The 15,562-nt window shown below is 40.2% G+C and overlaps 1 protein-coding gene and 1 long non-coding RNA gene across 2 annotated transcripts in view; one reads left to right on the forward strand and one right to left on the reverse strand.

Annotated features, from left to right (window-relative positions):
• Positions 1-12,860, forward strand: part of LOC134669662 (importin-11) — a 37,695-nt gene extending 24,835 nt beyond the window's left edge. The window contains exons 14-19 of the mRNA XM_063527340.1: positions 2,199-2,310; positions 2,710-2,803; positions 3,446-3,575; positions 6,579-6,708; positions 8,699-8,882; positions 9,880-12,860. Of these exons, the coding sequence (XP_063383410.1) occupies positions 2,199-2,310; positions 2,710-2,803; positions 3,446-3,575; positions 6,579-6,708; positions 8,699-8,882; positions 9,880-9,984 (755 nt within the window). The 3' untranslated portion in view covers positions 9,985-12,860. The remainder of the gene's footprint in view (positions 1-2,198; positions 2,311-2,709; positions 2,804-3,445; positions 3,576-6,578; positions 6,709-8,698; positions 8,883-9,879) is intronic.
• LOC134669672 (uncharacterized) overlaps positions 1-15,562 on the reverse strand; it is a 335,382-nt gene that overhangs the window by 14,611 nt on the left and 305,209 nt on the right. The gene's annotated exons all lie outside the window — the stretch shown is intronic.

Genomic DNA, 15,562 nt, shown 5'->3' on the forward strand with positions numbered 1-15,562 from the left:
AGTAGTGCCCTGAAAACGCTAGGCTTTATAATGCGCAGTTCCATTTATTTTACTCAGGCTAAAACACTTAAAATCTTGTTTTGCTCTCTAGTTCGAAGTAAACTTGAATACGCATCCCAAATCTGGAACCCCTGCTATAATACGTACATAGATAGGATAGAACGTGTGCAGAAAAAGTTTCTAAAGTATTTGAGCCATAAACTTAAGTGCCCCTCTAATCGAACTGATTACTTAGTTACTTGTAGGAAACAGCATCTGGTACCATTATTCGAACGACGTGAAATTGCTGATGTTATATTCCTCCTTAAAATCATAACTGGTGAAATAGATTGCCCGGAATTGCTCCAGCAGATCTCATTCGTAACCCCTTCTCGGTTAAAAAGACACTTTCCTCCTATCTCATTAAAGCGAACATCATCCAACTACAGACGTAATAGTTTTCTTAACCGTGCGAGCCGTAATTTGAATAAGCTAACGAAAGAGCTTGACATTGATATATTTAATTGCGACATTCCCTCCGTGAGGCGTAAATTGACGGAAATGTGTTTCAATTAGGCACTTTTTATTTATCTCGTAAGTGAGTGCTTTGTATATGTAGTATCTAAGTTATAATATAACACTTTATTTTGTTCTTAGTTTTTCAGTTTTTTTTTTCTTTGTTTTTACACTATTTAATTGGTGTCCTGTCACCGGTAGTAGGCTTTGATTATGTAAGCGAATGTTGTTAGTTTTGGTTTGAGTCTTATCTCTTTCATGTGTGCGATGTGTGTGTGTGTGTGTGTGTGTGTGTGTGTGTTTGTGATGCGTGTTACTTAAGTATATGTTTTTACTACATATCTATTTGCGAGTTCCTGTAATTGGCTCTATATATCTATTTATGATTCCATTGTCATTTAGTTAGCTGTTGGATCTCCTTATGTAAATAAATAAATAAATAAATAATGCAAGCCTACACCCTGCTCTGCCCCGAGGAGTTCCTCCTGGGCGCCGGCGGCAAGTGCATGATGTTGTTAGAAGACATGCTCGGCGACATGCGCACTGAAGGTGGGTCAGCTCACCCCGTCCTGAGTAGTCATACACTAACCACATAATAGTGTACATAATGCAAGCCTACACCCTGCTCTGTCCCGAGGAGTTCCTCCTGGGCGCCGGCGGCAAGTGCATGATGTTGTTAGAAGACATGCTCGGCGACATGCGCACTGAAGGTGGGTCAGCTCACCCCGTCCTGAGTAGTCATACACTAACCACATAATAGTGTACATAATGCAAGCCTACACCCTGCTCTGCCACGAGGAGTTCCTCCTGGGCGCCGGCGGCAAGTGCATGATGTTGGTAGAAGACATGCTCGGCGACATGCGCACTGAAGGTGGGTCAGCTCACCCCGTGCTGAGTAGTCATACACTAACCACATAATAGTGTACATGATGCAAGCTTACACCCTGCTCTGCCACGAGGAGTTCCTCCTGGGCGCCGGCGGCAAGTGCATGATGTTGGTAGAAGACATGCTCGGCGACATGCGCACTGAAGGTGGGTCAGCTCACCCCGTGCTGAGTAGTCATACACTAACCACATAATAGTGTACATGATGCAAGCCTACACCCTGCTCTGCCCCGAGGAGTTCCTCCTGGGCGCCGGCGGCAAGTGCATGATGTTGTTAGAAGACATGCTCGGCGACATGCGCACTGAAGGTGGGTCAGCTCACCCCGTCCTGAGTAGTCATACACTAACCACATAATAGTGTACATAATGCAAGCCTACACCCTGCTCTGCCCCGAGGAGTTCCTCCTAGGCGCCGGCGGCAAGTGCATGATGTTGTTAGAAGACATGCTCGGCGACATGCGCACTGAAGGTGGGTCAGCTCACCCCGTCCTGAGTAGTCATACACTAACCACATAATAGTGTACATAATGCAAGCCTACACCCTGCTCTGCCACGAGGAGTTCCTCCTGGGCGCCGGCGGCAAGTGCCCGTTCACCGGTCAATTTTCAGTACTTTGAAGGCCATTTTCTCCTAACAGGTTGAGTTTGGGCAGCTAAGCCAGCTAAAAAAAATACGTGTCCGTTATTTTAGACTGCTCTATAACATACATATATTAAAATAAATCAAATCGGAGTCGGACAGTTGGGTACCCTTCCTTGTTAGTCACAACTTTGTTTGTTGTATTGTAAACGTAATAAATTAATATATTTATTTCCTAGGTATCTTGACGGTGTTAAAAATGGCGGAGGTGTGCATCAGCGTAGCATTCCCTGAAAGAAACACGTTTCTAGGTGTTAAGGTCATATGGCCCATCCTGCTCAGAGTTATACAGTAAGTATTCTAGTTTACGTAAATACGGGCTGTTTTTATCTACGTTTAGCAATACTTTGTGCATGTGGGGCATACTGAAAAACTTTTACTATGGGATCAAATTCAATACTGCGAAAAACTAATTCCCTCTGTCCCATTATACTTTGGTTTCTAAATTGTATGAGCCTTTATAGGAATTTCGGATTGTTTATTATATTATTAGCCTTTTGGACGCCAATTACCGATATATCCGCACCGCAGGTCCAACGCCAAAGACGGATCAATCGGTCACAGACCACAGAGCAACATAGACCTACGTGCATATGCATAAAGTTCAATTTCAGTTTTGACACTTCGGTGGCGTGGCGTCCGCGTGACAGCTTTTGTGTGACAGGTTAATAATTGAACTAAATATTTCAGCTGGCTAGACCTGGATGACCTGCCGCTCGTGTTGTCAGTGGAGTTGTGCCTGATGTCGCGAGTCATTCTGCTCTCCACCGATCTCTTTTACAAGGTAACACAGTCTAATTTACACCTTTGTTTGAAATGGACTTTTACTGTTTTAAGAATAGGCAGTATTACTGCAATGTTCTGCCGCCAGAGTGCAGCACTAATTTGTTTAGTAGACCATAGAGTAACTTATACATACTAGGCCTTAAACAGTTTTTTGAGTTCAAGTTCAAGTTTTCACATTGATGCACCAAGGGGGTTTGTTTACAGGTGGTTTACCGCGAAACGCGAAAATCGAAATTTCTTTATCTGCCTCTCTATAGATCGAATAAGCAAGAGTGATAGATAGACAGAAACCGAACTTTCGATTGTCGTGTTTCACGGTAGGCCAGGTGATTGACCTATTGACGCATGATGTGTCATTGATGATGTCAATGAGACTTGTTTACTGTATGTGCTAGTGGTGCCACCTACGCAAAGCTTTGCCTAATATTCCCTATTAAAATTTGATTAATATACAAGTATTGTTTTTTCCTCGAAAGTTTGTTGAAAAACGTCGAATGAAACACGCGTGCTTTGGTCATTACATTACACACATCGACTTTCTTATTGCCCGCTCGCTTTCAGCCCGCGCGCACAATTTCGCCACGAGCATAATGACCAACGTAGCACACTTGCATCATAATGTGCTGTTGTGAGTTTCCAGGCGGTGGAAGAAGCAGCGGCCACCATGCCGGAATACGAGTCGGACCCTACGAAGGTTCTGGATAAAATCCTCCACGTGTGGACTGAGAAGATGAACCTGGTCACGCAGGTGGAACGGTGGAAGGTTGCTGGTAGGTTCAGGCATTTAACAAATTTATGTTTTAGTGGATAGCATAGTTTTATCAATTAATTCGTGTACAATCATCATCTGAGGCATTACACCCGCGTGTGGGCATTACTGTGTACAGTCGCCATCAGATATATCGGAGCGGCCAAGGTGTTCACAATATCTGAGCACGCGCTCTAACGCCCTGACAATAGAGGCGTGTTCAGATATTTGTGAGCACCTTGGCCGCTCCGATATATCTGATGGCGACTGTACAGGTCCGAAGTTAATCTTAAAGCTCAAAGGGTTAGGGTTTGTAAATTTCGAATCTAAAATGCTTTTTTACCACACCAGCTTGTAAATGTTTTTTTTCATTCTTTAAAAATTGATGCATTGTATCCCTAAGGGTGGTAACGTTGCCACTGGCAACGTAATTTGACAACTTCAACCTCTTGTAAAACAAATAACTTTTTTCTCTATTACATAAAACATGATAAATTTAACAACTATAGTTTGGCCCAGGACTGTCTCATTTTGGAACTACTTTGAAAAAATCTTGTATACCAAACTGCTACTCACTGCTACTCAAAGTTGAAAGGCATTATTGCTGTATACATCGCACACATAGATACCACATTTTTCTTTTGATTAACATAATAAGATACGAGTTTTTTTTTTTCAAAATAGTGCCGATTTCAAACATAGACGGAGAGAATCATACTGTCTTTATCTTACGCAATTACTAGCACTCACAAAAAGGGATGAGTATATATATTTTTTTTCTTACTTATTGACAATTTATTTGTCGACTATATGTTTGACGTAACGGGAAAGGAATAGGAAGGCATACGTTTTTGACTACTAAGTGCATTTGTTTTTAAAGCATAATCTTGTTAACTAGAACAGCTCATGAAGAGCAAAATGATTTATTCAATTCTTAACTGACAGTGTTGGCATCAATCTGAACTAAGTCAATCCGGATTGATCAATCGAATTGACGCGTCAATCCGCGTTGATCGATTGATCAATTCGAATTGATTCAATTCTGATCGACGCGTCAATCCGATTGAATCAATTGGAATTAACGCATCAATCCTCAATTCGGATTAAATCAATTCTCAATCTAGATTAACCATAGTCCCTTTCCCTTCCCTAAGATTACTTTTCAAAGGTGTCCTTTTTTAGGACTTACTTACTGAACTTAAAGTCGATATCTGAGGTTCCCAGAGGTTCGAAAACATGTTCCTGATGTCAGTATTGACTGATGTCCCTTTTTGGGACATTTTTCGAAATTGGCCGATTACGTTCATATTCGTAATCGATGTCGACCATAGGTCCCGAAAACTGTTTCCGACGTCAGTATTGAAAGATGTCCCTTCCATTTCGGGACATTTTTTTAAATTGATCGTTGGCACTTTAAAACGATATCTGAGATTTCCAAAGGTTCCGTAACATGTTTCCAAGGGCAATACAGACGGAGTTTCCTTTTTTTTTGGACATTTATGGGACATTTCTTAAAATTAACCGATTGCGTTCAAAATCGATATCTGAGGTGCCCAAAGGTTTCGAAACATGTTTCTGACGGCAATACCGAGAAATGGCCTTTTTTGGGACATTTTAGGACGTTTCTAGAAATTAACCGATTGCGTTCAAAATTGATATCTGAGGTACCCTAAGGTTCCGAATCATGTTTCCGACGGTAATATTCCGAGATGCCCTGTTTTGGGACATATCTTGAAACCAACCGATTGCGTTCAAAATTTATATCTGAGGTGCCCAAAGGTTCTGAAACATGTTTTTGACGCAATATTTAGGGCCCTGTTTTGGGTTTGGGACATTTTAGTGACTTTTCTTGAAATCAACCGATTGAGTTCAAAATCAATATCTGAGGTGCCCAACAAGGGTTGAAGACCGAATATCTTATCTCTACTGGACTCCAACTGGACACCCCTAGAACAATAAAAGGATTAGAATCATGCTATCTCTTTCGCACTCGTACGTTCTTAGAACGCATCTTGTTATCAGCAGGGTGGCGTAATGCAGGTAGTAAAGTTAGTACGCGGCACCTCAGATATCGATTTTGAATGCAAGCAGTCACTTTCAAAGAATGTCACTAAAATGTCCCAAAACAGGACACCTTTCAATATTGCAGTTGAAAAGATGTTTAGAAACCTCTGGTTACCTCAGATATCGATTTTAAACGCAATCGGGTAATTTCTAGAAATGTCCCAAAAAAGGAAACAAGTTTCGAAACCTTAGGCACCTCAGATATCGATTTTGAACGCTATCGGTTAATTTCAAGGAAAGTCCCGAAAATGTTCCAAAAAGGACATCCTTCATATTGCCGTCAGAAACATGTTTCGGAACCTTTGGTAAACTCAGACACCGCTTTTGAACGCATTTGGTCAGTTTCGAAAAATGGCCTAAATAAAAAGGACATTATGACATACAAAGTAATCGTCAATCCGAATTGACGATTGAGGATTGAGGATTGACCGATCAATTCGAATTAACGATTAGTAATCGTCAATCTTCAATCAGTAGATTTAGAATTAGTTTCGTCAATCGTCAATCGTCAATTCGAATTGATCGGTCAATCCTCAATCGTCAATTCGAATTGATTTTTTGCCAACACTGTTAACTGACTTCAAAATTTCAAACGGAGGAGACTTTCAATTCGGTTATGTTTTTGTTAACGGTTGTTACTTCATAGCTCCGTCATTTCTTGACCGATTTTGATTTTTTTTTATTGAAAGTATATACATACCTATAGATTGGTTCCATTTTTGTCAATACCCAGTTCTGATGAAGGGATCCATGAGGAATCAAGGGAACTCCTCAAATCTTAAAGGTATATATATACTGATTTTTGTATTTACATTAATAAATCAAGCATTTACATTAAAAAAAGTGACATTTGATGAAGTGGAACTGCTGACGGTGACCAAACGGAATGGTTGGTTTTATTCTACTATTAAAGATTATTTTGTGCAGTATTGCTTTATTAAAGATTATATGGTGTTTATAGGTCTCGGTTTGGCGGCACTGTTGACAACACAAAACTCCGTGGTGCTGAGCCGCGCGCCGGCGCTCCTTCTCAACCTCGCCGAGGTGCTGAACGACGTTATGAAGACTGACGAGATGGGCGTGCATCAAGAGTGAGTGTCACTAAAGATTTATTAATCGAAAATACGTTTAAGTATACATAGTATTTTGAGTGAGATTATGTTTACAAATAAATATATATGATTTATGAGTTCGATAATCGATAAAGATGGTATCAAAATTTGATAATTATACTGTAGATAAAGCACAGCTGTACATAATTAGGCGTTAAAACATTCGTGTGGTACTATTATGAAACTCACTGCGTTCGTTTCATAAACCCACACTCGAATTTTAATGCCTTTCATTATGTAGCAGTCACATACACTAGTATTGAGCCCTATTAGTGAGTAGTATTCTTTATTCTTTATTCTTTATTTATTCATAACAATAAAATTATTGTGTTGAACATAAGCTTAAAATTAAAAATTAACACTACATTAAATTACATTACATTAAATTAAAGCTCAATTAAGTGATCCCAAGCTGGTGATATTAATGAAAGTATATATATTAAAATTCAAATTGTTTTAATTAAAATTGTGTCAGGTCAAGGAATAAAATGTAAATAAAAATAAATATATTTATAATTTAAAATTACTAACTAAGATATGAGCAAATTAAATAATATCATCACTTTGGTATCGTCTTAGAAAATAAGTCACATTAAAACATAAAATCAATGAAAAATATGTATATCAGTATAACAAACTACTATTAACAGCTATCGGCTATAAAGTCAGTTATACAATAGTACGACTTTTTTAATAGATAATTTTTGAGTCTTGCATTGAAAATTTTACTGTTGCTAATTGTTTTAAACTCAGTTGGTAATTTATTGTAGAGAAAAACGGCCTGATAACTTGTGGCGTGCTTCATAACGTTAAGCCTCGGGACTACAGAATTTTTAATGTCTTTTCGCCTAGTAGACAGCCTGGTTTCCCTCTCGGTCGTGCTCTCATACTTGTGTAGGTGTTTTACTAAGTCCGTTAAAAGTACAAGAATGTATGTAAAGACACGGTGCGGTAAGGATTCTGAGTTTGATGAAATGGTCTCTGCAAGAAGCCATTTGAGGTATGCGTACAATCGTTCTGATTGCCCTTTTTTGTAATATAAAGGCAGCATTTACATTATAGTTATAGCTGTTGCCCCATAATTTGATGCTATAACGAAGCTTTGCTTCTATAAGAGCGTGATATACCATTTTTAGTTGTGGGATATTTATAGAGTCTCGCAGACAGCGTAAGGCATAACAAGAGGAACTAATGGTATTGCTCAGTGCCTGTATTTCGTGCTTCCAGTTAAGTTGTGCGTCAATATAGACCCCCAACAATTTAACAACATCAACTTGCATAATTTTGTTACCGTTTAAACTTATTTCCAAACTATCCGATTTTTTTGCTGTCGCTGAAAATAGTATGACACTGGTTTTGTTGCTGTTTAGTCTTAGATTATTTATTGCGAACCACTCATTAAAAGCTAATACTGCAGCATTCCCCCTTTCATTTAACTGCGTCATATTTTCAGCAGTTATAATAGCATTGGTGTCATCTGCGAAAACAGCTAACTTGGTATGAGGTTGTGAATTTATTATGTATGGTATCAAATCGTTCATAAATAGTACAAAAAATAATGGGCCGAGTATTGAGCCTTGTGGAACTCCGCGTCTTATAGTAGCAGCCTTTGATTTGACCACTTTCTCAGTGTCTCCATCTATTGTTTTTAATTCAATGTACTGCTTCCTATTATTTAAATACGAATCTAATATATCAAGGACTTTTCCTCTAATACCATAGTGCTCAAGTTTTTTTAGCATTATTTCATGGTCTACAGTATCGAAGGCGGAACTGAGGTCAAGAAAGATGCCAGCTACTTTCATCCTGTCATTCAGACCTGTTACCACGTCCTGAACCAAGGCGCCTATGGCCTCTCCAGTACCTACTCCTTTCTGGTATCCAAACTGTCTATCGCTTAGGACATTATGAACAATCAAATGTCTTTGCAAGTATTACAGTATATTAATGTAGTGTTCGATCTTTGCAGTAGTCTAGTGTGCGCGGGGGGCTCGCGGCCCGCGTCCCCGCTGGAGGGCCGCGGGGGCGCGGCGCGCTGGGGCGCGGGCGCGGGCGCGGCCGGCCCCGACACGCCGCACGAGCAGCGGCGCCGGGCGCTCGCCGCCACGCATCCCGCGCATGCGCTGGATCTGCGCGCCGTCACACACCATCAGGTATGTAGTCTAGTGTGCGCGGGGGGCTCGCGGCCCGCGTCCCCGCTGGAGGGCCGCGGGGGCGCGGCGCGCTGGGGCGCGGGCGCGGGCGCGGCCGGCCCCGACACGCCGCACGAGCAGCGGCGCCGGGCGCTCGCCGCCACGCATCCCGCGCATGCGCTGGATCTGCGCGCCGTCACACACCATCAGGTATGTAGTCTAGTGTGCGCGGGGGGCTCGCGGCCCGCGTCCCCGCTGGAGGGCCGCGGGGGCGCGGCGCGCTGGGGCGCGGGCGCGGGCGCGGCCGGCCCCGACACGCCGCACGAGCAGCGGCGCCGGGCGCTCGCCGCCACGCATCCCGCGCATGCGCTGGATCTGCGCGCCGTCACACACCATCAGGTATGTAGTCTAGTGTGCGTGGGGGGCTCGCGGCCCGCGTCCCCGCTGGAGGGCCGCGGGGGCGCGGCGCGCTGGGGCGCGGGCGCGGGCGCGGCCGGCCCCGACACGCCGCACGAGCAGCGGCGCCGGGCGCTCGCCGCCACGCATCCCGCGCATGCGCTGGATCTGCGCGCCGTCACACACCATCAGGTATGTAGTCTAGTGTGCGTGGGGGGCTCGCGCCTGCGTCCCCGCTGGAGGGCGGTATGTTATGTACTTCTACCGAATACGTGAGGTGTATGTACAATACGACTACTCTAGTCTAGTAGTCTGCGCACCTTCTCCTTCCTTCTCTTACCCGCCCTCCCCTCTACAGTCTAAAGCTAGAGGATCGCGGGAGTGTTAAGAGATCCCCTTGCGATAAATCTTCCCGCGCATTATTAGCTGGCGGCGCCAGCGGCCCGACTTATATTCCTAGCTCCCGTCGGAGCCGCTACAGAAAATAGGAATATAAACTTTTCCAAACAAACTTATGATTATAACTTCTTAAATTACCATAGAAAACACGTGCCGTAAACTTCAATGTTAAACTACATAATATACCACGTGAACTTAACCTATCTCTACCTATTATTGCCAGTTGGAGACCCTCAAAGCCCAGGTGGGTCCGGAGACCTTCGACCGAATCCTGCAGTCCACCGACAAGGAGACCTTGCAACAGATCAGGGAATATATACCTATATGAATATATATCATCTAAGAAAACGTGAGGCCTTTCGATCACCGCTCGAGTTATAGTCAAAATTAACCATAACCAATAAAATTTCTGCTAGGTAGGTACTTGTATTTATTTATTACATAAGACAATGTTTGACCTCCTCCTCTCTTTAAAATGTCTTACGTAATAAATCGAAGGTACCTTGCCTAGCAGTGGAACAATCTAATATTCAAAAAAAGTTTTGGGTGAGAAATATTTGTGGACCGCGCTGGTTCCATATGCGTATGACTGACAAATAACATCGCGTTTTGCAATTTTTCTATCTTATGTAAGGGCATTTTCATTTAACTTGTATAAGTTAAGCGCGACTTAAGCCGTGTCTCAGTAACGTCTAACCGTTACATTCCTGACAAAATGTATGGGATTTGACATTGACCGTCAGTTTTGTAACGATTGCTAACCGGCCGTTAAAGGTGTTAAATTAAGTGAAAATGCCCGTAAAATTGTCTTCCTATAATATTCTTTCGTGTCTGAAATTTGCTATAAACTTATGTAGTTAGTGCATAAGTATCGCTTAAATTTAGGATTTTTTTATAATATATAAATGCAGAACGCGAACGGTGATTGAAAAGTTCCTACACAAGTCATTTAAGTACGTTGCTTCTCATATAGTTTCATTAAATTTAAAAGTTATTATAAATCTAGTAAATACATGTACCATCTGTACTTTTACAATCCCAATTGTATTTTAATAAGATGCGACGCAATAATATATCATTATATGAAACCGATTATCGTTTTTAAGATGTACATTTTGTATTACTATATTTGTTATTTGTTTCGTTATTTTTAAACAAACAAGTATTTCCTATACAGATACAGACTGACGATAAAACGTGGTTTTTGTTAAGCACTACATTTTTTGTTATTTTAAAAATTACGTTATAATAAATAATACTGAACATGTATAATATGATTGTGATATACTTACAATTTCCTATAATAGCTTTAAATATAGGAGGAATGGCATTCTGTACAAGTCATTTGTAAGGATCGATGATTTAATAGTTAATAAGTAAAAACACTTTAAGAGTTGTGTATTCAAATGGTGTACGGAATGCCAAGCTAGTTGTAGAAATATAAATAATGCGCATGACTAATGAAAGTGAAATGCAGATGTAATCGAAATAAAATTATGTTTAAAAGCGAATTCGTGTAATGGAAGGTTTTTAATAAGAGCAAAATAGGGGGGCCTCAAGGTCTGGTTGTATATTCGAGCATTTGAATTTGAAACGTAATTATCTTAACAAATTATACTTATCAAATATAATTAAGACCCTCTATTAAAAACACGTTAAAATGGGTCATTCAAGTAATTTATGTCGAATATCGCTTGACATGTTTCGATTCGTTTCGAGTAATGGTGCTCCCATACTGGCAGCTATATAACGTTATAATATATAACGTGTTCTCATATATTGTTTCCATGTATTGTATTTTATTTTGTAGTTTCACAGTGCCTTGGTTTTACTGTAATGTTGTGTTACTTATTTGACTAATAAAATAAATAATAAATAACTGCCAGTCTAGGAGCACCATTACTACACACGTTCAGCAGCAACACAAAATATCGTAACATGTAGAACAATATTCAACCAAAATGGCTTGAGTGATGCGAGTTTAAACGTGTTTGAGTCTCACAGGAGTCTTCTAGTTAAAATTGTCATTTTTAAGAATCTTATTTGATAGTTTTCGAATATTGTGGTTCTGGCTCTAACTAAACACTCGCAATAAACTGTCATTTTATCATTAGATATAGAAGACTATATTACTACTATCGTAGACTCGCATATATAACATTTTCATCATTGTTAAAGCATTTTACATAGTATTGTAATGTTGAAATTGGCAAATTCTAACGAATATCGACTTATAGAGATAATAATATGACATTTAACTGTAGTTCTGCTGTGCCTCTTTTACGCCGTGTATGTATTTTGTAAATATAAGTCATTCGAAATATTTTAGTACATAACAAAAAGGATACCTACATCAGTACTTTTTTATAATTACAACTTGTATTTCTTTAAACACCATAGCGCATACGTAGACAAATCGGGGCACTTTGTACGCTTATTTCAACATTATGTGAGCCGATTTTTTGCCTTTGAGTGTACCTACAAATGTGTAAAATTGAAGATCCCAGGTGAAAATAAAAACGGACTGTTGTGGATATATGTTTAAATCTTCCTTGAAGGCACGTAGTTTGCTTTAACTAAACAACTAGTGTCACCACATTTGGCGTAACCGGATCAGCCCTCAGACTGTCGTTTTTTTTTTCTGAGAGACATCTCTCAGAAAAAAAAACATGATTTTTGACGGATGACCTATATCACGAATAATACCTAGTTTTGAAATATATCCCGGCCCTTCAAGCTATTTACCTCAGCTCATAGTCGCGGGGTATGATCGGTTAAATTACTTGATTTCATTAATATAACTATTGCGGTAACAGACTATATTTTAAATTTTATGTTTATGTGCGACAAATACGTGATACGATTCGCTATGAATTATTTAAGTCATCGAACGGTAACATATGATTTTTAATGCGTGCATGAACTGTAGGGGGCAGCACAGGAGCCCCCTGTTTATTGGCGCGAAGTGTTGTCAATTTTAAGATTCTAATGTAGCCCACCCCACAAGATGTAGAAGGCAGCACTTGTTTCGTGATTCAGGCCACAGGATGGCAGACCCTCCAAGCCGGTTCAGCGTCTAGTGTTGTGACACCTTTAGACGTCAGCATGCTTACTACATGTAATGAGACTTTATAATTACTACGATTTCATTGTACTATAATATGTAAATTGAATAAATTGGTCGTAAATATTACTGAAGTGCCATTGATCTGTGTTTTAATTGAACCTTATGCCCCTTATGGAAAGTGCGATATCCATTTCTATATTAAATTGCAATCCGACAAGAGTAGAGTTAGACCAAGATACCTGCAACGATTTTGATAGCATAGACTGTGTTATAGAATTTGTTTGTTTTCCTCGCTGAGCGTACAGTGATTCTATCTATGGGTTCTTAAACATCCTCGCACATCTGGTCGAAACGCAGCCTAATATTAAACAACTTTTTACGGTTTTAATCTTATTTTGATACGATAGTAGATTTGAAGATTTTGAAGTTCGCTCATGCTGATAGGTGAATGTGAAATGAAGTGAAAGTCGTGCGTGAGATACGCGCCAATCACCAAGACGTCCAAGACGATATCGTCAAGGTCGGATCAACATCATAAGTAGTACATATGTGACGTTCTCAATCATAAGGTGCCACATTGTCGCATGTCATATGGACGCTCTGACAGGTTATTCGTATAAAGATACATACAAGCCAATTTTGTCTTTATGGTAAGCGACAAACTGTTACCTTTTGATTGAGAACGTCACATATAACAAATTACTAAATCTGAATCGGGCTCCTGGTAGCACTCGTTTAAGCTTAAAAACGGTTACGTTTTGAATTTACATGTAATTACTTATACAAAATAAATTAATTTACGGCGGAAATTTTTATTGTAACTTTGTGGATATTGTTGCTCAAAAATAGAAAAACTCTTTGCCTTCACGTTATTTACAGTACGTCAATAAAGAGTATAGAAAATTTTCCGTTGTTACCACTGGTAGTTACTAGATAACCCATATATTGTTGAATAACATCTCTCCGCCAGCAGACTGGACTTTATATAGTCATTAGTTGTTATCTTGCACCATAGTCACCTACATTGACTGTAGGTAACTAAAAATACCAACTTATTCCAATTCCATCTCGTGTAGTTGAGAAAACCACACGTTATTTAACAAAATTACTGTCCAGCCGGCTGCATTAGCTAATACGCTCACGTGTACAGGATGGTTTTCTTTTCTGGGGTTATTCATGTGTGGCTCTACTGTGCATTGAAAAAAGCGGTATTAGCAAGCAATGAATCTTCTGTTCACAGAGGACAGATTCCATCGAAGCGCAACAGGCGTCTAAGCGGATACGTTAGATGGTGCTTCCAGCGATTGGTTTATTCGATATTAAACTTTCGTGAGACATATTTTAAATTGTTTATACGACAACGGTTTCACTCACTTGAATTTTTAGTCGCTATTGGCGACATGTTTCGGTGCACGAGTTGCAGCCGCCGCGAGCACTCGAGCCTGAGGAAGGACCCCCGACGGGCCCGAAACATGTCGCCAATAGCGACTAAAAATTCAAGTGAGTGAAACCGTTGTCGTATAAACGATTGGTTTATTTCTGTGTACCTACGAGTGTGTAGGCTGATTGATTATGCCATGGATAAAAAAGTTTGTCGCTCCATAATCCGATTCGGACTTATATGAAATTAAAATTAATCATAAGTAAGTATGTTAAGTATGTTGCCATGTCAAGCTTAGAAATTTTGGCATAATTTAATTTAAAAAACTCTTTCAAAGTTAACGAAATCCGATATCACCCTGTGTAAACTAGGCTAGTTTATGCCTCCGCCCGCCTGGAGATTTCTCGGGAGGCCGCACCAAACCTAATGGGGATGCATTTTAAAGGTACCGACGTCAATATGTGCACATTTGAAATCTTATGCCAACGGAATAAGAAGCATAATTGTAAGGTGAAAGACCAGGTTGGCGACGGGCCAGAAGACGGGATCGATTTGGGTTTTGCGGAGTTAAAACGCCGCCGTATTAAAGATGGATACGGTGCCGTTAAGTATGCATGTTTGTTGGTTCTGGCAGGCGTGGCTCACTCCGCGATTTCGTCGCTTTGCTACAGGTAGATCCGTACCGTACATCCGGTCGAAGACCCCAATTTTGGGGTTTGCCATAAGCCGCGCGTGGCGCTGTCGCCACCTAGCGGCCATATCTGTGCTGATCGTGACAGACGCGTTTTGTTAGAGAGTGAGTCTTCTGTACCTAGTACTATTATTTATTCTGTGGTTCTGGATTAAGCGAGTGCGAAATAAGGGGTTGAGCGACGTTTTATTGCGTTTTTCTGATATTGTCACGTTTTTTGAGTGTTTCAGTGAGAATACTTTAAGAAATAACTATGTAAAGATAAGATAAAGATAAAAGATAAAAAATAGTTTATTCAAGTAGGCATATTACAATGCGCTTATGAACGTCAAATAAACCTTTACCGGCTCCAACCGTACACCTCTGCCCCGAGAAGATTTAAATCCCCCCTCAATTGGAGGAGGGTATCCCAATATGGGACCGGCAACAAACTCGGCGGGACACATCTTTTCAAAACATTATTACATCTTATAATTAACATGCATTACGAGTAATTAAGAAAAATACAATTTAAATTACTATAGAATTCATGCAATTATACTCAGTGAGTACATAACTTTATAGAATTTGATATAAATAATAAACATATATGTACATGAAATCACAAATACGTAGCTCTTTCAGAAAACATATCAAATCTTACAAAAGGAAAAGAAATTAAAATCAATAAAAGAAATGAGAATACATATTATATGAATCTGACTGATTGTTATGAGATGCTTTCATACAATTTGATGTGCTTTCTTACCTGAGCTGAGTCACCTTTA

Source organism: Cydia fagiglandana, chromosome 12, assembly GCF_963556715.1.
Source record: "Cydia fagiglandana chromosome 12, ilCydFagi1.1, whole genome shotgun sequence".
Taxonomy (NCBI): Eukaryota; Metazoa; Arthropoda; class Insecta; order Lepidoptera; family Tortricidae; genus Cydia; species Cydia fagiglandana.